This window comes from Rhinolophus sinicus, linkage group LG12 (assembly GCF_036562045.2).
Source record: "Rhinolophus sinicus isolate RSC01 linkage group LG12, ASM3656204v1, whole genome shotgun sequence".
In the NCBI taxonomy this organism is placed as follows: Eukaryota; Metazoa; Chordata; class Mammalia; order Chiroptera; family Rhinolophidae; genus Rhinolophus; species Rhinolophus sinicus.
Genome location: NC_133761.1, coordinates 819,470 through 843,608, shown reverse-complemented (window position 1 = coordinate 843,608; position 24,139 = coordinate 819,470). Strand labels below are relative to the sequence as shown.

Sequence of the window (24,139 nt, the reverse complement as noted above, 5' to 3'; positions counted from 1 at the left end):
ACAATCTGTGTTTACAGCTAAAAGCCCATCTCAGGTGACACTTCTTTTCCAGGACGTTGTTGATTACTCCCACGGTTATAGTTATGGGTGACAGTCTCCTTCTCTCACCCAAAAGACCGCGTCCCTGGGGTCTGCTGGCAATTCCAGGGGACCGCAGGCCACCTGGGAGGGGTGGAGGCCTGTGCACGTGCACGTGCCAAGGGGTGCAGAGCTTTGGCCCCTGGAAACAGCCCGGGACCCCCAGCCTCCAGGGCACCAGAGTTCCCTGGGCACCTTGGTGGGAAAAACTACAGCCCCACATGGTGCCAAGGGGCTGCCTGGAGGAGGTGATGCACTCACAGAACTGGGCAGGGCCAGCCAGGGCCCCAGGAGGAGCCCACCTGGCCACAGGAACGGGCCCAGCCTGCAGGTGCCCCCCTCACCCCAGGTGGTCCCTGACTTTGGACCAGTGGCTGGATGGGTGTCAGGCGGGTGGGGACTGGAATGGCGAGCTCGGGGTACCCACCCCAAACGCCTGGTAGCTTTCTATTGCCGTGGGTGTCACAGCACTGCAGTAAATTGTTTCCCTAATGGACAGACAGCCTTTGGAAACGGACCGTACTGAGAAAAGGGAATAAAATTAATGAGATAATAGCAGGGCCAAGGACCCGGGGACGCTCCTGCCCTCGCGAAGACGGCCCTGTAATCCCTTTCCTACAACAGGAGCCTCGGATCTAGCGGCTTCTCTGGCCAGCCGGCAGGCCCACACGGCCAGGAAATTTCATTAACGCTGGAAAATAGGAAAGGTATTAAGCGTGTGTAATGAAGGCGGGGCGGAGCGGTGCTTTCAGATGGGCCTTTCTCTCGCCTTTGTAATGGGAGGCGTGAACTCGCCCTTCAAATCCATTTCTAATCCATTTGAAATACTACAGCAAATTATCTTTCCTTCAGCCCGAAAGCGGCCAGCCAATTTACTCCGAATAGAAGTGACAATGCCCCGGGATTTATCGCCATAACCTTGACTACACCAGGGTGAGGGCTGGGCCTCCCCTCACCCCGCCTGGGGGGCACAAAGGACAGGTGGGGGGAGATAACGTTTTAAATGAAAAGCGGTGGTAATAGGGGGAAGACACACAACGCCACAAAAGTAGGTTTCCAGGAAAAGCTGCTCTCCCCAGTCCGCTGCATGGCCAGCAGCTGTGGAGTTCCCGGTGAGGCCATCCCAGGGCCCCTCTGACCTGCGGCCGAGTGGTAGCCGGTGTGGAGGGGGACAGCGGGGCCAGTGCAGGCTGGGCCAGTGGAAGATCCTGGGGAAAATGGACCCAGAGGAGGGCAGGAGGGTCTGGGCAGGACAGGGGGAGGCTCTCACTGAGAAGAGGGGGCCAGTCTGAGTGTACCTGCTCTGGCAGGCCTCCTCGCCCTCCCAGGGCTTTGCCGGCCTGCCCTGGTCACCCAAGCTCCCTGCTCCCCGAGCCCTGCGCCACTGCCCAGGCAGGTCCATGCAGTCGCAACACTGCACAGGGCACATCTGCCCACTTCGCAGGCTGCACAGCTAAGATGAACCCACCCGAGGCGTCTGCAGCTATGGAGCCTGGCAGCCAGGGCACAGGTGTGCACATGCGAAGCGGACAGGCCGACCTGCTCCTGAATCCGTGTGCACAAAGAGCACACATACTGTTCACCCGTGACAGGGCCTGACAAGCAGAGCCGCTCCCGAGGTCCGGCCGCCCACCCGCCCCACCCTGGGTGCTGCACCCGGTGGGCTGCCTCCCCTGTACCCCAGACCCTGGGGCACAACAGATGAGGGCCAGGGGAGGCAGACTCAGGGGCAAGATGGCCAGGAGGGGAGGGGGCAGCCTTGCCCCAGGGAGCCCGAAGCAGCTTGAAGATAGGCAGGTACCCTCTCTCCTGACCAGGGTCAACCACCTTTAAACATACCCCGCCTCGGCCTCCGGCTTGTCCTCTGCCGTCACGGCTGAGAGGACCTCAGCCCCCCACTCTGCTTATTCAACCCTGAGGCTTCCCAAGGCCTTTCACAGCACAGTGTGCCCAGCACCGATGGGGCCGGGCATACGTCATATGGATCGGAGCGGGACTGGGCACAGACCTTCGTCCTGGGCGAGAAGGTGCTGTTTCTTGCAGTGACGCTCCTTGGGCACAGGGCCATGGGTGGGGAGAGGCAGGGTGGGTGGGGTAGGGTCAGTGTGTGGCCGAGTCGCCCAGGTAGTGGTGCCCAGGCGGGAGGCGGGCCGGCTGGCTGGGAGCAGAGAAAACAACCGGAGAGGCAGTTCTCAGGAAATGGAGCACGACTGCGGAGCTGCGAGGCGAGCAGGGACTGCGCCGTCAGCAGAAGGGCGGCAGGCAGCTCTGCACAGCAAATTCCAAGTAGGTCAGGCCCAGCGCCACCGTGACAGGCTGCACACTGCTTAAGTGCGCTTTCCACAGAATCGCTGACGGGCACCACCACACACTGCCTGCAAGGGGCCAGCCCCAGCTCCAGCCCCAGCTCCGGCCCCAGGCCCCCAGCCCCAGCTCCAGCCCCAGGCCCCCAGCCCCAGCTCCGGCCCCAGGCCCCCAGCCCCAGCTCCGGCCCCAGGCCCCCAGCCGCTGCTCTCTGCCCCAGGCCCCCAGCCCCAGCTCCGGCCCCAGGCCCCCAGCTCCGGCCCCAGGCCCCCAGCCCCAGCTCCGGCCCCAGGCCCCTAGCCCCTGCTCTCTGCCCCTAGCGCCCCCCCTGCCCCCCCGCCCGGACTGGTGCAGCCTGTGCCCGCTCTGCCTGGCGGGGAAGAGGCTCCAGCCCCCAGCACAGTGGGTAGTCTGTAGGGCTGTTCTGGAGGAGGGACACAGAGTTGCTCAGGTGAGTAGGACCAGCAGGGTGGGAGGTGAGGGACAGCCAGAGTGCAGGTGTGCCACGCTCCACAGGGGTCTGAGAAGCGGGGCTCAGTGGCCAGGGACCCAGCAGACGGTGACGGCCTCACATGACTGTGGCCTCCTGACCTCACAGGACCCTCCTCAAACCACAGACTCGCTCCTCCTGAATGAGACCCACAGCCAGCTCCCGGGCTGGGGCACCATGCCCGCTGGGGCCTGGCTCCCTACACCCACCTTCCTGAGGTGAGCAGGTGAGCCTAGTGGGGACGTGGGGGCTGTGCGACCTTGGGGGAGAGGTGGGGTGCTGGCAGGTCACCAGAAGCCTTCGTCAGCTGCTGCTCTTTTCCAAGGGGCCCTCACCATCTCTCCTTGGTAATGAACAGAAATGACTCGGCACCCTAGCCAGCCAGCATGCTGGTGGACGACACTACTTGTGCTGTGTCCGTTACAAATACTGCGACTCCATCATGAGGGGCTGGGCTATTTCATGTGCTCACATCTATTCAATTGGTATTTCGATCAATGGGTGCATTACAAGCCTTCCCTTTAAGAGCCTAATAAACAACAAGATGGAAAGTAAAATTCTCCATAAAATGACACTTTTAAAAATCCATTTCGGCTGAAGCTAGTGGTGTTTTGTATGTTAGCTGCAAACACAGGTATTATTGGGCCTTAATGGCCCCACTTAGGAGGGCCGAGTACAGCTTGAAGGGCAGAGGGGCTGGGGACCCAGGACTGGGGCAGTGCCCGGGTGTCACCCTCCAGGTTGGGTTGTCGGCCCAGGGCCCCCAGCCCGTGACAGCTGGTGCGGGATAGGGCTGCCTCTTCCTATGCTCCCTTTAGAACGATGTCTGTGCCTGACCCTCATCACTGGGGATGTGGGGGCCCAGCCTGGGGAGCACCCTGCTGAAGCCTCCGCTGCAGGGCACAGGGGTCGCTGAGGCCCCATGGAAAAGCCTGGTCGCCCTAACCTCTGGCAGCAGGTGCCTCTTATTGGCTGAGCGATGTGTGTCAGGGCCTGAGCTCTCACACTGCACTGTCAGCCCAGGTACCCGCCCCTCCCTTGCTGGCCCCGGTGCCCACCCACTGCTCAGGGTCGGAGGGCCTGGCCTGCACCCCAACTCGTCAGCTCTGTCTGTGCCGTGCCCCTCACCCTCGGCCATGCTAGCCTGTTTCCAGCCTCATGGCCATGGCCACCATCTGCTCTGCTCAGGCCTGCCTCTACCTGGAGCAGCACCCCTATGGTGACCCAAAGGATATTCACATCTGTTTATATGTCATGAAGGTGCCCCAGTCCCCAAGGTAGCCCAGCTGGGGGACGCTGGAGGGCAGTCCAAGCCAGGGGTGTGTGACAAAGTGGAAACATAACAAGACCCAGAATGCCACGTCCTCGGGGACCCCACGTCACCACTACCTAAAGAGACTCATAAAGTGAGGGGCTGGTGGGATGTCCCCTCCTGGGATCACAAAGCAAGAGCAGCTGGGCTCCCTGGAACAGGGGTGGTGTCCTCAGTGAGCCGGGGATGGTGGCATCCATGCTAACACAGGGTATGGCCCATGAACTCAACAGCAAGAGGTCCTGAGAGTCTGAGGGGGGCAGGCAGTTTACTGCAACTGAGCACACAGGAGTGTCAATAGCAGTCCTAGGTGCCAGCAGCCGGCCAAGGCGGGGACAAGGAGAAGCCACACACATACACACACGTAAACAGAGGGAAATGCCACAGCAGGTGCCCCAGGCCTGCAGAATTCACAGAACATCTGCAGCTCCAAAGACAGGAGGGAAGGGCAGCATGGTGTGTCCTCTCTGGATCCGTGCAGCAGGTGGACTGAGAAGAACAAAAAGCAGCTTGGCTGGTTGGAGGCTGATTGGTCGGGGAAGGCTGAGAAACTGAGCCAGTATTTCTACAGGTCGTCTGAAAGGACAGACGTGCAGGAGAAGACAGACATAGGAACAGCAGTGTCTGGGGCACCGCACGTGGGTGAGGCTAGGGGCTTGTGTCAATACAATGCCAATCAGTGAGGAGACAAAGGAACCTCGACCCCTTCTACCTCAGACCACGGCGAGAATTAACCCAAGAAGGATCACAGGCTTAAAAGTGAAGGCAAAATGGTCGGCTTTCTAGAAGAAAACATGACCTCGGGGTAGGCAAGTATTTCTTAAGCAGAACACAAAGAGCACTGCTCACAGAAGAAAAGACTGGGGAGTTACACAGCGTTCAAAAGCCAGCCCCTGACTGTGAGAAGCATCCTAGAGAAGCATGCATCCATAATATGTAAAGAATGCCAGCAAATCAATAAAAAGACAAATTAACATAAAAGTGGGCAAAGGCTCCAAGGGGTGCGTCACAGAAGAGCGTCGCAGTGGCCACGAAGGTGGGAAAAGACGATCGGCCACCAGTGTCTCCAGGAAGGGCACACACAGCGCCCCCAGGAAGGGCGCAATGGGAAAGGTGGGCCCAGCAGGGACCACAGAGCAGCGCGCTGTCAGGCTGAGGGCAGACAGGGACGGCCACCATGGCAACTGGCCTCATCTACAACGCAGTGTCCACCCACCCTCTAAGGTGGCCACTTCACAGAAACAAAGAGTTCCTGGCCACTCAGCTACATGCTCAACAGAGACTAGAAAGAACCCTGATGCTCCCCGGAGTGAAACAGACAAACTGGTATATCTGCACAGTGCGAACGACAGAGCCAGGGTCTTTAAAAGGGCGAGCTACCCACCTACACACGGCGGTGCAGACCCACCTGAGAACACATGCCCGTCAGCTCGGCGGCCATGAACCACCACAGACGAGGCGGCTTAAACAATGGAACTTGATTTCGTTACAGTTCTGGAGGCTGGAAGGCCAAGTCAAGGTGCCAGCAGGCTGGTTCCGGGGGGCCTCTCCCTGGCTTGCAGATTAGATGGCACCTCTCGCTGTGCTCACATGGCCTTTCCTCTGTGCATCTGCAGAGAGAGCTCTGGTGTCCCCTCTTCTTACAAGAACACCAATCCCCTGGGATTAGGATTCCACCCTAATGACCTCATTTAACCTTAGTGACCTCAGGAAAGGCGCCACCGCCAAATGCGGCCACACTGGAGGTCGGGGCTTCAGTCTACAACAAAAATTTTAAATGTAAAACGAAGTTATACCACTAGAATAAAATATAATAGAACTTATATACTCCTGGGGGGGAAGGCTGTTCTAAGCAAATCAACACACTATCTTAAGAGAATGATAGATTTACAGAGAAAACTAAAAATTCTGTTAAAAATCCTCACAAACAAAATTCAAAGGCAAAGTTGAAATTGAAAAGAACATAGTCTGTGATAAAAGGTGACACACTGGATATCTAAAGACTCTTGCAAACATGTAAGAAACAGGCCAGAGGCACATGAACAGTAAGCATAAAAAGGTATGAACTTGACAAAGAACATAAATAAAATTGAAATTAAACTGGATAGCATTCTCCTCTACTAAATTGTTGAACCGTTCCTGGCAGAGGTGGCTAACACTGAGAGGGGCACGAGAAGCTGCAAACCACCCTGCAGTAGGTGCCCCCCACCTCCATGTCCCAAAAGCCATGCCATGTCGCTCCCTGGCAGCCGACCACAGCCAGGCTCCTGTCTTGGATGAACCACTCTCACTAGGGTAGTCAAAAGAACAACCATGAAGAGGAGCGATTTCAACTGGAGGCCTGATGTGAGACCTGACTGGTGTTGCCTGCTCCAAGAAGCCTTCCAGGCTGCAGATACCAGAGGGCAAAGGACAACCGTGGGAGGGAGGAAGTGGAGGCAGAGCGGGGTCAGAGCTGGGTGCTCTAACACTCCCGTGTATGACACACAGCAGGGACCTTGCTAGCACCTACTGGGCTGACGACAGAACAGGTGGAAACGCTCAGCTAGGGCCAGGCCCCAAGTAGGCGCTGAGGGTGGGGTGGGTGGGTGCTGGCAGTGCAAGCTGCTCAATTCTTCAGAGAGCCTGGAGGCACAGGGGAGCAGGCATGCCTTCCAGAGCCAGAGCCCAGCAGCGCCCGCCCATAGAGCAGGCGGCACAGGCGCCCACCTGCCTCCCCCCCAGCCCCGCCCACCCCACCCCCATGCGAAGGGCAGGGGAGCGCTGGGCGGGGTCTCCAGGTGGGCGGGGTCGAGAACAGCGTGGAACCCCGCCCCACCCCCAGGGGAGCCTGGCTGGCAGAGGGGACAGAGACCGGGTCATAATTTATGCTCCCCCGCTGATGCTTTATGGCTTTCTTAATTCGGCTCCTGCTACTATTAATGTAGTTAATGCTGAGATTATATCTATTTTCTGGCGTCAGGCGGTGATTTATTCAAGCCATTTTTCCGGTGGAGGCTCCCACGCTGTTAAATCAAGCGCCTTGCCAATTAAGTGCTGACTTGGGAAGTGGACGCAATCTTAACAGACATCTAACCGCAAATTAAACCGGGGCTCCTTACTCGGGGGAGTGGGCGGGGCGACCACAGAAACCGTGCTGACTTGGAGGAAAGTCTGAGGAAAAGAGCAAGGCTCTTCCTGGCCTGGATGGCCGGCTCAGGCTCCCGCTCAGCGGGGCGTTGGGGTCCGGTCCCAGGTCCCACCTGGCGGCTGGGACTGGCCTGCGAGCCGAGGGTGGAGCGGAGGAAAGGCAGGCAGGGGTCACTTGGCTTGTCCCCACACAGAGGTGTCTGTAACTGCAGCTGCCACCCACCTGGGGACAAACGTTTAAAATAAAACACCCCTCAGACAACCCGATTGATTCCCGAGCTGTCCCCCAATTTGTACATGAAGGGGCTGGAGAGACCCTCTGACAGCCTTTCAGCAACAAGATCCCAGAATGGTGAGGGAGGGACCCCTCCCCCCAAGGAAGGATGTGGAGGAGGGGCTCACCCAGCTCCACCTCTGAGGACACACATAGGGGAGGCAAGTACAAAAGAAAGGGGGGGAGGGGGGAGGGTAAACCCAGAACCATGGCAGGAAAGGACACCCCCCCCCCAGGGCCCAACACTTCCTTGGGTGCCCCCACACCTCATGGGAGCCTCCTGGCTAGAGAACCTGTGAATGACGGGGAGCTGGGCAGATGCCAGTACCCCACAGTGTGCCCTGGGACAAGACGGTGGCCAGGCCACCTGAGCTGGCCAGGGGCCTGAAAGAGCACTTGCTTGTGGGAGCCCTTTGGCTATGGTCCTTGGTGGCTGTGAGACCCCCAGACCCTGCAGCCCACACAGGGAGCCCCCTAGATCCCCGGGGCAAGGCCTCCGCCACCATCTGCAGGGGACTGAAGTTTGGGGGGAAGATCAGGCTGGAGGGCTGACACGTGCGAAGACTTAACTATGCTACCGATGATGTAGACGCTGCTTCACTAGCACCTCTAAATGCAGGATAAAAGTGGAATTTAAAATGGTGTTTGAGTGTGTAAGGCACCCAGGCACCACTGGGTGACAAGGACGCTTTATTTCTCCCCGTCAGGGGCAGTATTTTCAGCTTCCTTTGCTCGTCATTTCCAGGGACATCCAGGGGCACCAACGCGGACACACACGGACACACAAGGGCCCACGGTGTTGGCAAGGTGTGGCCAGGAGGCACAGGTTCAACCCAAAGGTGACCTCCCACAGGCTCCGGGCTCCATGGGGAGACCTAAGGACCTGTGAGGCTCCCTTCCGAACGTCCTATTGTGTTTAGAACAAAGCTTCTCTCAGGCAGACCGAAGGGACATCCGCTCTAGTCTGTCAGGAAACACCCCAGCTGGCCCATCCTGCTGGCCCACAGGGAGACCACACCGTGACCTGTGGTTTTGCCATGATGGTGGGTATGTCCTACGGGGCCCTGCATGGTCCTGTCCTCTCAGGTTTTGCCCAAAAGGAGCCAGGCCTGGGTGAGGTGCAAGCCTGCCTGACCCCTTCCCACTGCTTGCCCCCAAGGGCCGGCCTGCAGGCTGCTGAGCAGGCCTCTGCCACACAAGCCAACTCACAAAGGGCCAAGAAGCCACCCGCATGTCACACGGATGCAGATGTGCTGCGCTGTAGCAGGAGAGATAGGCCTGACCCAAGCAAGGGCGCCAGCCTGCCAGCAGGGCTCAGGGTCCATACGCAGCAGGACTTGGGGTGCCTGGGAGAGCGCTGACCATTGGGCCTGGTGCAGTGAGAGGAGGCAGGAGGGCTGCTCTGGACAGCTGCGGCAGGATGACGCCTCCCAGGCGGCCATTCCCAAGCCCACTCACGCAAGCCGCCCAGTCCCGTCACAGGCCCAGGAGCCTGGCAACCCACTCCTCCTGGCGGCACCCCCTCGCTGGGCAGCCCGAGGCCTCCCCCTTCCTGGCTCCCCACACCGAGAAAGGGCAAGAGGGCCAGGCGATAGGAGCAGGACAGGGGTGCACACACATGTATGGAGAAAGGGGACAGAGGAGAGAAAGACAGATGCCTGGAAGCTGCAGCAGAGAGAGCAGGGCTGAGACTGAAGAGGGGGACAAAGGTTAATGGCCTGACACACTCACAGATGTGAGACCAGCAGGGCTGGGGGGCTGGCCAGACAGCAGGGACTGTCCCAGCAGACCTGTGGCAGAGCCCAGGCAGGGAGGCAGAGCGCACTGGGCCTCACTACCCCCCGTCTTGGCCCCAGGCCTGCCAGGCACCTCCTACCTACCTGTGGCCCTAGGGGACACAGAATCAGGGACATGCCCTGAGCCCGGGAGCCCGGGAGCTCAGGGCCGGCTCACCGTGGGCCCAGAGAGGCAGGTGACTACCAGGCCTAAGACGGGGCACATGGGGCCTTCAGAGCCTGCCACCACCTTCCCCTCCCCTGCCATCTGCAGCTGGGGCCCGCATGCTGCCTCTCACATGGTCTCGCCACAAATACTGGATGACAAACCCTGTGACCCCAGGCCCCACACCAGCTGTCCCCATGGCCAGGGAGGAAGCAATAGCACAGGATATCGTGTTGGAGGGATGGGGGGGCAACTGTCCCAAGGGGACGGGCCAGAGACTCAGAGTGACGGGGAGGTGGCGTGTCAGCCCCACACCACTGCCCCGAAGAGGACCAGGGAGGGGCAGCTGGGAGGATGACTCAGGTCTGCCCCCGCCTGGGAGCACAGGGGCCCGTGGCACTGGGGTGGCCGAGCGGAGTGCTTCGCTGTGACCCTCCACTGTGCTGACTGCTGTCCGCCGTTGTTGCAGCAGGGCGATCCTAGAGCTGCACACACAGGTGGGGACAGGGACAGGGTGCTTGCCTTCAACGTGCTGCCCCACCAGGTGGGCATTTGACAGTGAGCACAGACCGCGCTCGGAAACCATGAGAAGAGAGAGGCAGGCAGAGGACCCATGGCAGCCTGTGTGCCAGCCGGCCCGACACCCAGGGCGCTCTCTGCCAGCGAGTGGCTGGGCACTGACATTCCGGACAAGGCTCCAGAGGGAGTTTGAGGTCCCTCACAGTGTCCCAGCAAGGCGGGTTCTCCTCCCTAAACCATCCAGGGGGTGAGGGGTCCAGGCCTACGTCCCCGCCGAGTCCCAGCCCCTCCCCAAACCCAGCCTAGGAGTGTGGGCAGGTGTTCTGGCCTCAGAGGATGGTTCAGCCCTGCTGCTACGGGGCTGCTGACAGCTGAAAGGCCTGCCTGCCTCAAATAGACAGAGAAATAAATAAATAAGCGGGGCGCGCTTTGAACCGACTTCCAAATTAAGAGTTGCATCCTTGCTGCCAGGCCCCCGCCAGCAGTTTCCGAGGCACCTCCCGCGCAGAATGGAACCTCAGCCCGTTTATTAGAATGATGAAGGCGGAGGACCCACACGGCACTCCTTCCTTAATGAGCAGCCGAAGGGATCGGTAAGCATAATCTCACAGGCAGTAATATTTTATATAATCGCCGAGTGGTTTCAATTGAAAACCCCCAACTGAATCAATATTTACTGCATTGAAACGAAATGAATAGTAATAAGTCACTAAGCTCCCTGTCCCGTTTCATAAAATAAAAAATTATAAAAATGAGCACAGGCGCACGGAGGCCATCACATTAACTTTCACGGCACTTGGGGAGCCGTAGACGCCTGTTCACATAAAACAGGATTCTAAGAAACCTGCCGGAGGACACCTGCCTCAGCAGCACTCAGGGGTCACCCCCACGGGCCCCCCCTGGGCCCCGCCTGGCGCCCACCGTGTCCTCCCAGGCCTCTGGCCAAAGCCTCAGCACAGAGTTCTGCCACACGCTCGTCACTCTCAGGTAAAACTGCCGCTGTCAGGTCTTCACCTATTTCCTCAAATTCCACCCCATGGAGTCCTGGAAAGGCCAGGCTTCCCCTCGGGGCTCCAGGTCCCCCAGGGAGACCATGGCCTACAGGGTTCCCGGGAAACAGCAACGCTGAGAGACCAGAGCCAAGTGGGAGCCGCGGGGAGGGTCCTTGATCTTGTTTGTACTCTGACCTGGGGCCAGGCTGGCAGCATGGCAGCCATAGGGCAGCCTCCCAGAGGGCCGAGCCCCCAGCACCCCCCAGCAGACTCCTGGGCAGGAAACATGGCCCCATTCAAGCAGGTAAGGCCAACTAGGCAAGGGAGGCGGAGGGCATCAGCCTCAACGAGATAAACGTCTCCTGCCAAGAACAAAAGACAAACCACCAATTTAAAAATGGGCAGAGGACCCGAGGCACGTCACGAAGACAAGGGAGGGTCTTAAAGAAGCCATGTGAGCGCTCAACACCATGGGGCCTCAGGGAGCTGCAAATGCAAAGCACAGCGAGCCACCACCACACGTGGAGGGAAGTCGAAGGATGGTAACACCAAATGCTGTCCTGGAAACAGAAAAGCACCACGGCTGGGGGGGCGGGGGGGAGGGCTGCAGTGTCACATGAAGACAGAGTACCTTCCCGAGTCCCCATACTGGGAGTGCGTGCACCACACAGAAACAGGAACACGGGTCTACACAGCGTACGAGCAAGGGGGCAGCCTTCGTTCATCGTCAGCCAAAGTGGAAATGCCTCAAGTGTCCATGGAGAGGAGGACCGACAAACCACTGGGGTGGACACTGGAATGCAGCCCTGGCTGTGGGGGCGAGAGCGACCGGGCCAGGAGGGGCCCTGTGAGCCTGAAGCCCCTATTGTGCAGGAGGGGGAGGCTGAGAATGGATGATGGTGCCTGTGGAAAGGACCCCGGGCCAGGGTGGGGACAAACCAAGGGTTCAAAATGAAGCACGGTGATAGCAGATTCTAGCTTGCAGATGCAGAATAAACTGAAAACCTGAAGTCCACAGTATAAAGAAAGAAGGAAAACAAAGCAGCAGACCACAAGGGACCGCGGTGCCTTACAGGACGCCAAGCACCAGCACAGGACGGGTGAGGGGCTGAGGTGGCTGCAGGTCAGAGCAGCAGTGTACACAGGGGGCGCCACCCACAGACACGCCCCGCAGAGAAGAGGGCAGCCACCAGGAGGGGGGGACGCCCCAGGTCCCGCAGGCTGCACAGAGGGGCCCCCAGCGCTTCCAGATCCCTGCCCACAAATCGGAGTCTCCTCACACATGAACCCAGAGACACTGCACGAAGCAGCTGGCCTCCGCTCCCCAAACAGCAGGTCACAAAAGACAGAGCGAGGCTGAGGCTGGCTCCAGCCTCAATGAGGCTGAAGAGCCGCAGCTCCTAAGCCGTTGGGGAGCGCAGCCAACTCTGCCTCTGGGCAGCGCTCCCTGATCTGGGGACCACATTCAGTGCCTGGTCTCCACTCTCCTCGAAGAAGGTCATACATGAACAGACAGGGGATGTGAGGAAGCAGCGGGGTCCAGGTGCCACCCGTTGGTCACCTAGGTGAACAGTACAGAGCAGCTCCGTGTGCTGCTTTGGCAACTTTTCTGTAAGTGCAAAAGTGTATCAAAGCTACCCAAAAAAGTGCAAGAAACTACTTAGGAGAGGGACCGGGAGTGAGCCCGGGAGCTCCAGGGTGACTGTCCTTCTGCCCCCCTGCCCCTGGCCCAGGCCTGCCCGACTCTCCTTCACACACCTGCCCCGTTCCACCCGGCCAGCTCCTCCCGGGCTTGTGAGGGGTGGTCAGCAGCAACAGGCTGCTGCCCCCTCAACGTGCTGAGACAGAACGGGTCAGGGGCAGCTTCTTGTCTACTCGGGCCACAAGCCACAGAGCAGGTCTGCCGTGGGTAGGCCGCAGCCCAGCTGTGCCCATCTTCAGGGCCCTGGGTGGCCGAGTGCCCGCAGAGCAGGAGCTGGACCAGGTCGTTCATTCGCTGACCGGCACTGCCAAGCCTCGGAGGCTCAGTGGGTTCCCTCAGGGGGCCCCAGCTCACTACCCGAGGCCTGAGGCCTGTGCAAGCCGCTGCACTTGAACCTACTCCGCCTCCTGGCCAGGCTTCTTGGGGCCTCCTCTGAGCCTGCGTACCGCTTCCTCTGCCAGGGGAGCCCTCTGTGCCTGGCTAGCTCCCACTGACCGCATGCTGGCCCAGGGACAGTTCTGCAGTTGCCTGCTCGGGGTCTGTCCACCCCCCAGCCGTAGCTTCCAGGGAGGCAGGGGCTGGACAAAAGGCACCTGGGGAGAGTAGACCAGTGCCCTCCCATACCACCCAGTGGCAGGTAGCGGTTGCTAAAGCCACTCATCTGGCTGGCAGGCCCCCACCTGCTCTGCCAGGGACTGCCTCTGCCAGGGCAGGGCCGGCTTCCGGAGCCCTAGGCACTGAGCGGTGCTCCCGGCCTGGGAGTCAACGGGCTCCACGGCAAGGCCCACACCAGGTGGGGGGCTCACCTCCCCTTCCCTACTGACACCGAGGTGAGGAAACAAGGCTAGGAAGGGCTGGCACGGCCCAGGTCACCTCAAGGGTGGATGGTGACACCCCACCTCATCCTCCCTGGCTACAGAGGGCCCCTGGTCTGGTTTTCCCAGTGGCTGTCAGGCAGAAGGCTGAGCAGCAGCCCATTCCTGGGGTTGCGGGCATAGAGCCCAGGCAATCACATGCAGGCACACCCACGGTCCTGGGGGCAGAGAGCAGGCAGAGGGCAGCACACAGCACTTGAGGCTCCCCTCCCGGCCTACGCCCACCTGTGACAAGCTCACTCCCTTTTCCTGCACACCAGGTGGGCAGAACCCCACATGCACGCAGGCCAGGCCGCCCCTAGCCACTGCGGGCAGAGAAGCTGGGTCTGAGGTGGGCGACCGCAGAATGCCCGGGAGCAGCTCTCCTGGCTTGAAATGGACACTCCTTCAACCCTGCCGCCCCGTCCGCCACAATCACTCCAGCGCTTCACGGGCAGCGGAGCTGTGCTGGCCTGGTGCCCTGCTCACAGGGGCAGCTGGGGACATGGACTGGGCCGCCCGCCCCTTGGGGGTGAACAGAGCCCAGGGCAGTGGGTCGCTTCCCAGGCTCAAGGGAGGGTGGGAGGCTGGGGATCACCCCCGGAACATGCCGGACAGGTCAAGGTCAAGGTTGGCCGCCACATGTGCCCTGGAGCTGCACACAGGTCACAACCTAGGAGGACGCTGTGCCTGCCACTCTCCCGGGGAGGGGAGCCGCCATCCTGATGTCCCCCCACAACCCTGCTGGTCCAGCAGCAGGGCCCAGCGCCCACCGTCAGTATTGTCCTTCAGGTGGTCTCTGCCCTCTGAGTGGACATCCTGAGCTCCTTGCCCAGGTGCACGAGAAAAAGTCCACACTGACCTTGTGGGCCCCACGCCCACAGGGGCCTTCTCTGAGTTCCCCTCAGCTCCAGCCACCCTGCGTGGGTCTCAGTGCTTCCCAGCACTCACCACGCCACGGAAGTATCTGCTTCCTGACCACTGCCTCACCAGGGGGCAGGCTGTGGGCAGAGCTCTGCATGGCACAGACGGCTCTGCCCAACTATCTGCAGGGGGCGCCCCGCCACGCAGCACTGGGCACCCTACTAGCCCGTAACAGGCTAGGCTGGGAGGGACTTCTGTGCACACCACCACGCCAGGGCCTCAGCAGAGACTGTAGGGCCAGCGGGGTGTGGCCTCGATGGAGAGGGCAGGAAGGGAGCACAGCATGACTCCGTGAGCTCCTCTAACTGCCACAGCCTCCAGGGCAGGTCTGGGGACAAGCAAGACACTCTGTCCTGTGGACTGAATTGTGTCCCCCAAATTCCTGTGTTGCAGCCCTAACCCGATGTGATGGCATTTGGAGGGGGGCCTCTGGGAAGTGATCAGGGGTAGGTGAGGTTGTACAGTGGCGTCCCATGAAGGACTAGTGTCCTTATAGGAAGGGACACAGAGAGAAGGTGGTGCTGTGCGCCCTGTGGCAGGCTTCCAGCCTGTGAGAAATAAAGGGGTCGCTGAAGGGTCGGACTTGGGGAACCAGAGGCAGGCAGGAGGCAGAGCAGGGACTGAGCTGGCCCAGGAGGCTGCATGGTGCCTGCTCATTAGGGAGATTGGGGGGAGGGGAGGGGAGGGGAGGGGAGCACGGGGACGTGGCCACCCATCCTCAGGCTGAATTCCTCTTTAATGAGACGTCACTTTGCAGAAGGGTTTCAGAGCCTTGAGCATCGCAGCCCAAACGTCATCAAACCTCCCAGAGATGACTTAAGATCTACCGCACAGACACACAAGTGAAATAAGATCAAGTAAGGCGGCCCGGCGAGCGGCAGCCCTGTGACAGCTCCATTCGTAGTCGGACCGAGCAGCCTCCAGACGCAGCTGCTTAAGCACAGCGGCTTCTGCTCATTTCGACTTTCATGTCAAGTGAATTTCGAAAGAGAAAAAAGTGACAGGCAGTTTAGGGATATAAGTCACACTTCAGCTTCAGTTCAGATTAATGAACTAGCTGGAAGCTGGTGAGGATGCAGGCAAATCCACAAATCTTGTAACAAAAAATTAAATCCTCACTCGCCATGAGACTCAGCCCTGGGGTGCCCTCTGTTGCCCCAGGGAGCCCGGGCCGATTCTGGGCAGCAGTGGCCTGGAGTCCTCAGGTCCCAGCCGGGCCTCCTGGGGCCCTGGACCCAGGCCCCTCCACAGCCTCTGGGGCCATCAGCCGCTGCCCCCCCACAGGCCACAGTCCTTCCCGGGAAGGGCCCAATGTGCCCCTACCCTGGGTCCCTCCTGCCCAGGCCGCCAGACGCACTCACCTGGCCAGGGCAGCAGCCACCTCATCTGCCCGTCCCCAGAGACCGTGCCTAGCAGGGCCCACAGAGCCCAGGAGCTGCTGCCCAGCGGCTTCCCACCTCCATCTGCCCCACCTCAAGCCCTGACCAGCTGGCAGATCTGATGGGCTGACCTACTTCCTGGTGACTGTCCTCCGGGATATTTCTGGAGTGAGGGCCTCACCACAGGAGCGCGGCCCCTCCCTCCATGTCAAGCCTAGACACACTCATGTGGGGAGGGGGTGCCCGGGTCTCCTAGAAAGTAGGCTGTCACGTCCCCACGTTCCCACATGTTGGACCCAAATGACCAGGACTAAGAGGAGGATTCTAAGTCAGGAGACAAAGAGTGAAGCCACCTCATGAGGCAGGCATGCACCTGGCACCCGGGGGACGCTGACGGACAGTGGGTCACAGGTCACAGGGCCACAGGCCACAGGCCACAGGGCCACAGGGCCACACATCTCAGGTCATGGCGCTGCACATGGGGTTCTAGAGACGGCAACAGGCCAAGGACACTGCACCCTCTGCCTTCTTCCCAGATGCCGGGGCTGGAGACAGGGAACGGGCAGAGGAGAAACCCAGCCCAGTGCTGAGCTGAGTGGGGACCAGCTAGGGGGAGGGCGAAAAGACAGGTCAGTATTCAGAGGTGACGGGGTGGGGTGTGTGTGAGGGACCCTGACATGGGGTGAGCAAGGGTGGGGCCCCAGTCCCTACCCTCTCGGGACAGGGCTGGCAACTCTGCCACCTCTCCAGTCTTTCTAATACCAGGCCCCCCGTGGTGCAGAATCAGGTGTGGTGATGGGTCAGAATCACGGCTGAGGGGGTGGGGCCATTCCTCCGCAGGAGGGCAGTGGCTCGAGGAGGCCACCAGCTATCAGGTGCATGTACCACCCTCCAGGGCTCCCTGAGTGCCCCAGCACAGCGCTGCCCCTCTGCAGTGACCACACTCAGTCACAGCGAGTATCTGTAGGAGAATGGGGTCCAGGGCTGGCCGTCTCAGCCACTGGCTGCCTGCCTCACCCGCTGCCTGTGTCTGCCAGCCCCCGGCTGCCCACTGAGATGACCAGGACTGCTGGGGCCTCCTCCCTCCAAGGCAGACACAGACAGGAGGTCCAAGGAGAACCCTCAGTCCCCAGGCTCAGGCCGGCTGCCAGGTGGGACAGCCCTGCGTCCTCCTCACAGTGGCAGCCATTTGGCCCCCGCTGGCCTGGGTCCTGCCACCAGTTCAGCTCCTCTTTTTGCGGGGGAGGGCTGAGGATCCTGCAGCTGCACAGGCAGAGGTCAAGGCCAGGGCCAAAGCCAGCGGCCGGGGGCCTGCTGACCACATGTAGGCAGCGCCAGCTCTGATGGAGCTGAAGGAGGCAGGTGGGCGGGTTCCAGACTGGCCGCCGGCCCAGAGACGGGCCCTTTGTGCTGCGTCGACAAGCGGAGCCAGGCATGTACTCCTGACAGCAGGGCTGGGCAACTGGCAGGCAGCCACTCTGCTGAGGAGGCAGCCCAGCCAGGGCACAGGTGACCTTGGGCAGAGGAAGCCCAGCCCTCTGGCAGCCACGTTTCCCAGCGCCTCCTGAGCCATTCAGGCCTCAGCACCTTACAGACCCAAGGTCAGAGGTCAGGCCCCCCAAGGATCCAGGGCTCTGTGCTCAGGGTGTGTCCTGGGGTGCCTGGCGACAGGTCAGACAGGCCTGGGAGGCAGTCAGGGAGGGAGGTCCCACTAAGCACGGCCCCCACGCGCACCCCTAGTGACTGCAGGCCATCCTGGGGGTGGGCTTGGCATGCCTCCTCACGCAGGGACACCTGAGTGCATGAGCCAGGGCTGCAGGACCTGGGCCTGGGATACTCAGCACAGCCCAGAGCATCCAGACAGCCACAGAACCCCTGCAAGGTGGCTGTCCGGGAACCACCACCTCTGGGACAGGGAGCTTGGGGGCAGTGGTGGCTATGCCAGGCTGGCAGCAGGGCCTCCCCCAACACCTACCCCAACCCCCTGAGCTGAGGCAGGACCTCGCACGCCTGCCCACAGCGCACACAGGTGCTCTCTCAGCCCCCACCTGCTCCTGGTGACGAAGCTCTCTCCACCTAATGAGCCTGAAGCTCAGCGGCTGCGTCGGGGGCACCCCTGCCCACCTCCCTCCTGCAGGATCCTCGCCCCGCCAGGCCTGGCACCCCTTCCACTCAGTGACCCCATCAGGGCCCAGCACGCTCAGCACTGACTCAGCTGGACCCAGACCCGCTGCCTCCCTGGTGCTCAGAGGCCAGAAGGAGACGCCTGCTGGCCCAGCTGCACTCCCAGGACAGGCAGGGACTGGCCAGGGCTGGGACGTGGATGTGGGGCCAGGATGCCAACTGCAGGAGGGGAGGCAGGAATCAATAAATCAGCCTCATTCACGACAATCGGGGGCTCTTATTAAGTAAATTAATTTAAGTTAATTTAGCTCAATCCTGACTCCCGATCACAATGATTTAGTGAGGGGGAAATTGCATTAGGAAAGGCCACGCTCACCAGATAGGAGAACAGAAGAGAATTAGGCCCACTTAGCGGCGTGGATTAATATGGAAATAGCAGGTGTAAATTTACCCTTATCAAGAGAGTGAAAATTATCTTCATAAATTTGTAGAAATAGCCCCCAAGATGCTTATAAATCTATTTAAAACAAAAATCTTACAAAAAGTGCAGTAAAATTAATTTAAAATATACTTCCAGCTACTGCCTCCAGAAAAGTCGGTGGCAGCGCCACATTTACTGTGGCCCAGCAGTAGGGGAGGAGGACAGTGGGAACCGCTGACCGCCTGGGCGGGCTGACCACCCAGCACGTCTGCCGTGGGCCAGCGGGCTGCCCCTCCTCTCCCCACGGCCCCATGGCTGGGCAGTCACTGTCCGGAGGCTGGCAGAGCCTGCGGGAGTCTGGCAGGACAGCCCCTGCCGGGGACGATAGCTGCTCTGCCCTGTGGTCCAGCCCCTCAGGCACCACGGCCACTGCCCCACAGCCTCTGGCCCGAGGCCATGTGCCCTGGCATGCCCACTGCACCCAGTGGAAGCCCACACTGCACCAAGGGGCTTCCACACTGTTTCCCCAGGAGGCAGGCTCCGAGGGTAACTGGAAGACAGAGGGAGGGGTCAACCACTGCCCGATTCCCACCCGTCCACCAGTCTGCCACCCCTTCCAGTCTCTGCAAAGGAAGGGGCCATGCGCCCATGCAGGGCCTCCTGAAGCCCCGAGGCTGAGCGGCGTCCCGAGATGGGCCCCCAACACCCACCCCTGACACTGCCTCCCTGGGTTCTGGGCACCCAGAACAGAAGGGGGAGCCACCCCACTCTGCACGTGCTCAGCCAGAGCAGCCTGAAGGCCGCAGGACCTCCACGCGGGGTCGGCGTGGGGCAGGCTGCAGCCTTGCTTCTCGCCCTCAGCAGTCAGACAGGTGGCAAGATGGGCCCACAACTTCCCAAAGGAGGCTGCTCAGGGCCCAGCCTCTCTGACCACAAGCTCCCCCGAGCCCATGGTGTGTCTGCTCCTGCGGCCGCCCACCGCCAGCTAACAGGGCTACGCGTGCGTCTGCGTGTGCAGCACACAGGCTGGCTGGGCATCTGGGGCCACCCCCCAGCCAGCACTTGGCTGGTGAGCTCGGTCCCCGCAGCCCTCAGTCCCCGCCCAAGCCCAGGGCAGCCGGGGCTCCTACCTGCACAGGGAGAGGCGCCGTGCCCGCCAGCAGGGCAGGGGCGCGGGGAAGGGCAGGGCGCTGGGAGGCGGCACGGCGGCAGCCTTCTTGACGATGCGGTAGCGGGTCTTGATCACTCTGCTGGTGGGAGGGGCCCGCAGGCTGTGCGTGGTGGACGCTGCAGAGAAGACACAGGCATTCAGTCAGTGCAGGTTGGCAGGGGGTCCCCATCACCCCGTGCCCAGCCCCACCCCACACACATGTGCCAGAGGGCCCGACAGCCCCCGGCTGCAGGAGAGCGGGGCGCCCGTGGGCGGGTCCAGGAGGCTGAGGTACGAGCGCTCACCCCCTCTCTGGGCACCGTCTCGAGTGCCCTCGTGGATTTATGGACTCAGCCATTTCTGATTGTAGGGTGATGGACTTCAATGTATGGTTTCCCTTCTTGCTGAATGTGTCATGCAAATCACAGGGACCTGTTCTGCCCGCGCTCCCTTCCACTTGACAGCTGGCAATCTCTCCATAGCTTCGAGGAACGCATTGAATTGCCCAACTTTCCTCATCTCCAGCTCTAACCGCCCAGATAATTAAAGCTAATGCAGCAGGAGGCAGGCGCTCGGCCTCCCCGAGGACCCAGCTGCCCTCTGGAGCCAGGCTGCCTCAGGCTCCACCTTGCGGCCCTCAGACCTGCCTGCACAATGACCAGGGCTTTGCTTGGAAGGGGGCTGCCGGCGGGACCCCAACACCAGGCAGCTTCTCGGGGTTCCCACCCAGGCCCACCCACACAGGGCGGTGCAGTCAGTGGGGACAGGATGGCAGAGACCGGGGGCATGTGTGTCAGGCGATGCCTCCCGGAAAGCACACATGTCATCTCACCGCCAGAGCGTCAGCAAGGGATAGGTGGACCGTTGGGCCAGAGCTGGCTGACCAGCAGCTGAAGGCCACCTGGGGTCTGGATGGCCCAGGAGGGGAAGCAGGACAGGCGCACAGTGATACCAGACCCACAGGTCCCACACTCCTGCTGCCTGGTGCTAGCCCTGGATGTGACCGTCCACCCTACTCCCGAGGCCCAGACCAGCATTCTGAGACGTGGACCTGCTGCCCTAGGCCCCAAGAAGACACCCTCCCAGCAGCCACGGACACCTGACCCAGACCGGAGGCTTCCCTGTTAGCAGCCCCCAGAGCGGTTACTGGTCCAGACAGTAATTATTACTACAGATCAGCTTTCAGAGCCCTAAGCCCACAGCTGGGACCCCACAGTGCCCTGGGGTACACCTGCCCCCCAGGATGTGCCCTCACAGGCCACGTGGCCCAGGAAGCGCTGGGAGCGGGGGACACCTGTGGTCCAGGGACTGAAGGCAGAGACCCTTTGCTTCCCGCCCTGCCTCTCTCCCTCCCACTCCCCCTCCAAGGGCAGCAGCTCAGGGCAAGTGGGGGGGAGAGGGAAGTTCAGCAAAACCAAAGGCACGTGGCATCGCCTGGGTGCCCGCTTTTGCTGTGTGAGTGACCAAAGTGAGAGGTGGAGCTTCAGCTCTGGGCACCCCATAATACACACACACTTGGGATGTAGGGGAGAGCCAAGCACACAGTGGGGTCAATAAATAATGTTTGTTCAATTGAATTTTTGAGGTCTTACAAGCAAGGAGATACCAAAAAAAAACAAACACTAACGGCTTGTTCCAATAGGAGCTCACGAACACAAGATCTCCTTTCAGCTACTGCCAGGCCCCCAGCTGACCGCAGGGTTGCCAGGCTCCCTGCTCCCATGGGCCCTGCGTGGGGCCAGCCCACCTGTCTGTGGCCCTTGCTGCCCCATTCCAACCTGGGTTGTGCCTCCTCACAGGCCTCCCACGGTGGCCACTGCCTGCTGCTCTGGGATAGGATGGGCTCCCAGGAGCCCACGGTGCAGGCTGTGCAGCCCAGCTCCCGCTCGGAGCCACTCTATGCAGGGTGGGAAGGAGGGCTGAGCCCAGCGGGGGCCGGTTTCCTCCTCACCAAACTCATCACCTTCATCCTGAGCACAGGGAGCCCGCAACCAGGCCCGGCAGATGCCACCTCCTCCAGGAAGCCCCCAGCCCTCAGTGGCCACAGAACTGGACTCTGCATTCTAGCAAGCTCCTGCAGGCACACAGTACCCAGGCTGGGCGAGCACCTCTGGGCCTGGCCCTCGTAAGTGGACATATTAGTGTTTACATGCATTCCTGTGCAATGCAGGCCTACTGTGAAGTCAGCGTTTATTAACTTACTGCATTTCACCTGTTAGTGCCCAATTAGCACTTCTAAAAGAACACAAAGTAATAAGACTGGCCTCTTGTCATTTGTCCCACATTGTTACCTGTTATATGCCACCCCGGTGGCCTGAGAGGCAGAGGGAGGGCGCCCCAGCTCATGCCCTGCCCCACAGTGTGGCTGTGACCCCCTCAGGGCGGCCCTGCAGACCACCTCCGGTCCCCACCTTTCCCCAGTGGGCAGCTCGGATATGGGCAAAAGTACTATGGCAGTGACCCTGGAGAGAACCGTCAGGGCGCCAGTGCGGAGGGCACAGAGAGCTCAACAGGGTGGACGGACAGACAGCCCGAGCACCAGTGATGGCTCCTAAGACTGTGCTGTGGTGCAGGAGGGCCAGAAAGTTGGGAAGGAGGAAGGTCCCCCGGGGCCTGCTCTGGAGGCTGTGTGCGCAGACCTGTGGGCAGCCAGGCCTGAAGCCCTCGCCCCTGCCCCTCCTCCCGCTCCCCTCTCCCCTTCAGACCCTGCCCGCTGGGAGGGCGGCCCAGCAGCAGTCCGCCAGGCAGGCTCTCTTCCATTCCTCCTGGCTGGCTGAGGGTTTGTGTAGATAATCATGTTATTTAGATAGGATGTTGGTTTAATTCCCTTCATTACAGACTCCCAGGGTTGTAATTTTTTTCTCCGCATGATGAATTCCCTGTGGCACATTTCACTCAAATCAAACCCTTGGCGCCTTTATGGCAGCGATGCCCGGCACGGTGTTATCAGGCCCGCACACACAGCCCTCTCCGCCCTGCCGTGCAGAGGTCACTCCTAATGACTAATCGATCTCATTAGCTTTCCTAATTAAAAACTTTACTACCGCAATGGAAGACAAACTACAAAAAAACTGCTGGCATCATATTTGAATGGGATATGAGCCCATCCATCAGCAGGGCCGCGGCCTCTGTGTCCTGCTCGCTCGCGGGCCGGGCGGGGTGGGGGAGCCCTACTGGAGACCAGCCATCAGGTGGCAGAGCCCGGGAGGTCTGGCTGGGCCGGAGCACGCACTGCCCTCTGTGCCCCAGCTGTGGCAGCAGGGAGTTCACCAGCCCCTCGGGGTCTGGGCAACATGGAGTGGCCACGTCCCCAGCACATTTGGCTGTGGCAAAGAAGCAGGGGGCTTCGCCCTTCCCAGCCCCCCTCCTCTGATGAGCCACCACAGATGGCAGAGCCCATCAGACAGAGGTCACGACTCTCCCTCTGTTTTATTGTGCAGTGAGAGTTGAGAGGGAGTTCAGATTTTTATGGAACTTCAAAGGGAAATAACTAGGAGGAAAATGAGTTACTAATTTCACAATTGTTTAATGAGTGAGGAGAAGATGAAGCCAGAACTACTCATCTGTGCAAAGAACCGCCTGAGGCCGCCGACCAGGAGAGAGAAAGCTGCTCTCAAAACCAGCCCCACGAGCCCAGCCCGGGGCCAAGGGAGCGTCCCCGGTGGCGGTCCAGCTCTCTGCCCAACTCCCTGCATGTGGACAGAAGCAGGACAGGCCTGGCAAGAAGGGAGGGGACAGACAGCAGAAGGCCCACCACCCAGGGTGAGCCCTGACCGTACCCCACAGCTTCCTATCCACCAACCTCTGGGCTTTACCCGGCAACGGGTCACACCTGGGACACGGGGCCTCCAGAACCAAGCCAGCAGAGCAACAAGCTGCGGAGGCCACAAGACGACATCTGGACTGCCCACAACTGGGCTTCCCACCTCTGTCCCGAAACCTTTTCCTGTGCCTCTGAGGACCAGGTGGGAGGAGACACAGCGGGGGCGTTGCAGGGAAAGCAATGCCCGAAGGCAGAGCCACCTGGCCCTTCCTCCCAGCTGGGCGTGGGGACAGCGGAGCACAGGCTGGTGACCATGGCCACGGGCAAGCAGCGGGGACTCCTTGCAAGGCCTCTTCCTCGGCCCAGGGAGGTGGGCCCTGACCGGACTGGCTCTCCAGGAGAGCAGGCATCCAGATCACTGCCTGATCAGCTGTGATTCCATGCAGGTGCTCAGTGGTGCCGTGAGGCGCACTCAGTGGGCTGAGTTCAGGGGCAGTGTCCCCAGCAGTGACAGAGGGCATGGAGGGAGCAGGAGGGACCTGGGTGGGGTCCAGACAGCAGGGCCCCAGGTCTCAGGACAATGAGCAGCAGGGGAGAGTGCTAAGCAGCTGGCGGAAGGCGGAGGTGGGCTGGGGGCTGCTGGGAGCCCGGGAGAGCCTGCCCCACCTGCCTCTGGCCTCGAGGGGCACTGCCTGAGGTCACACCCAAGGCTCAGGTCTCACCTCATCCCAGTCAGACTCTACCGCGGGGACAGGGACAGGCCGGATCAGGCAAGACGGTGGG

The 24,139-nt window shown here is 60.7% G+C and overlaps 1 protein-coding gene across 2 annotated transcripts in view; it reads right to left on the bottom strand.

The window, feature by feature from the left end:
* Nucleotides 1-24,139, bottom strand: part of ZC3H3 (zinc finger CCCH-type containing 3) — a 67,148-nt gene that overhangs the window by 20,903 nt on the left and 22,106 nt on the right. For both annotated transcript variants that reach the window (XM_019712293.2, XM_074316298.1), the window contains exon 4: nt 19,574-19,730. In XM_019712293.2, coding sequence (XP_019567852.2) covers nt 19,574-19,730 — 157 coding nt within the window. The remainder of the gene's footprint in view (nt 1-19,573; nt 19,731-24,139) is intronic.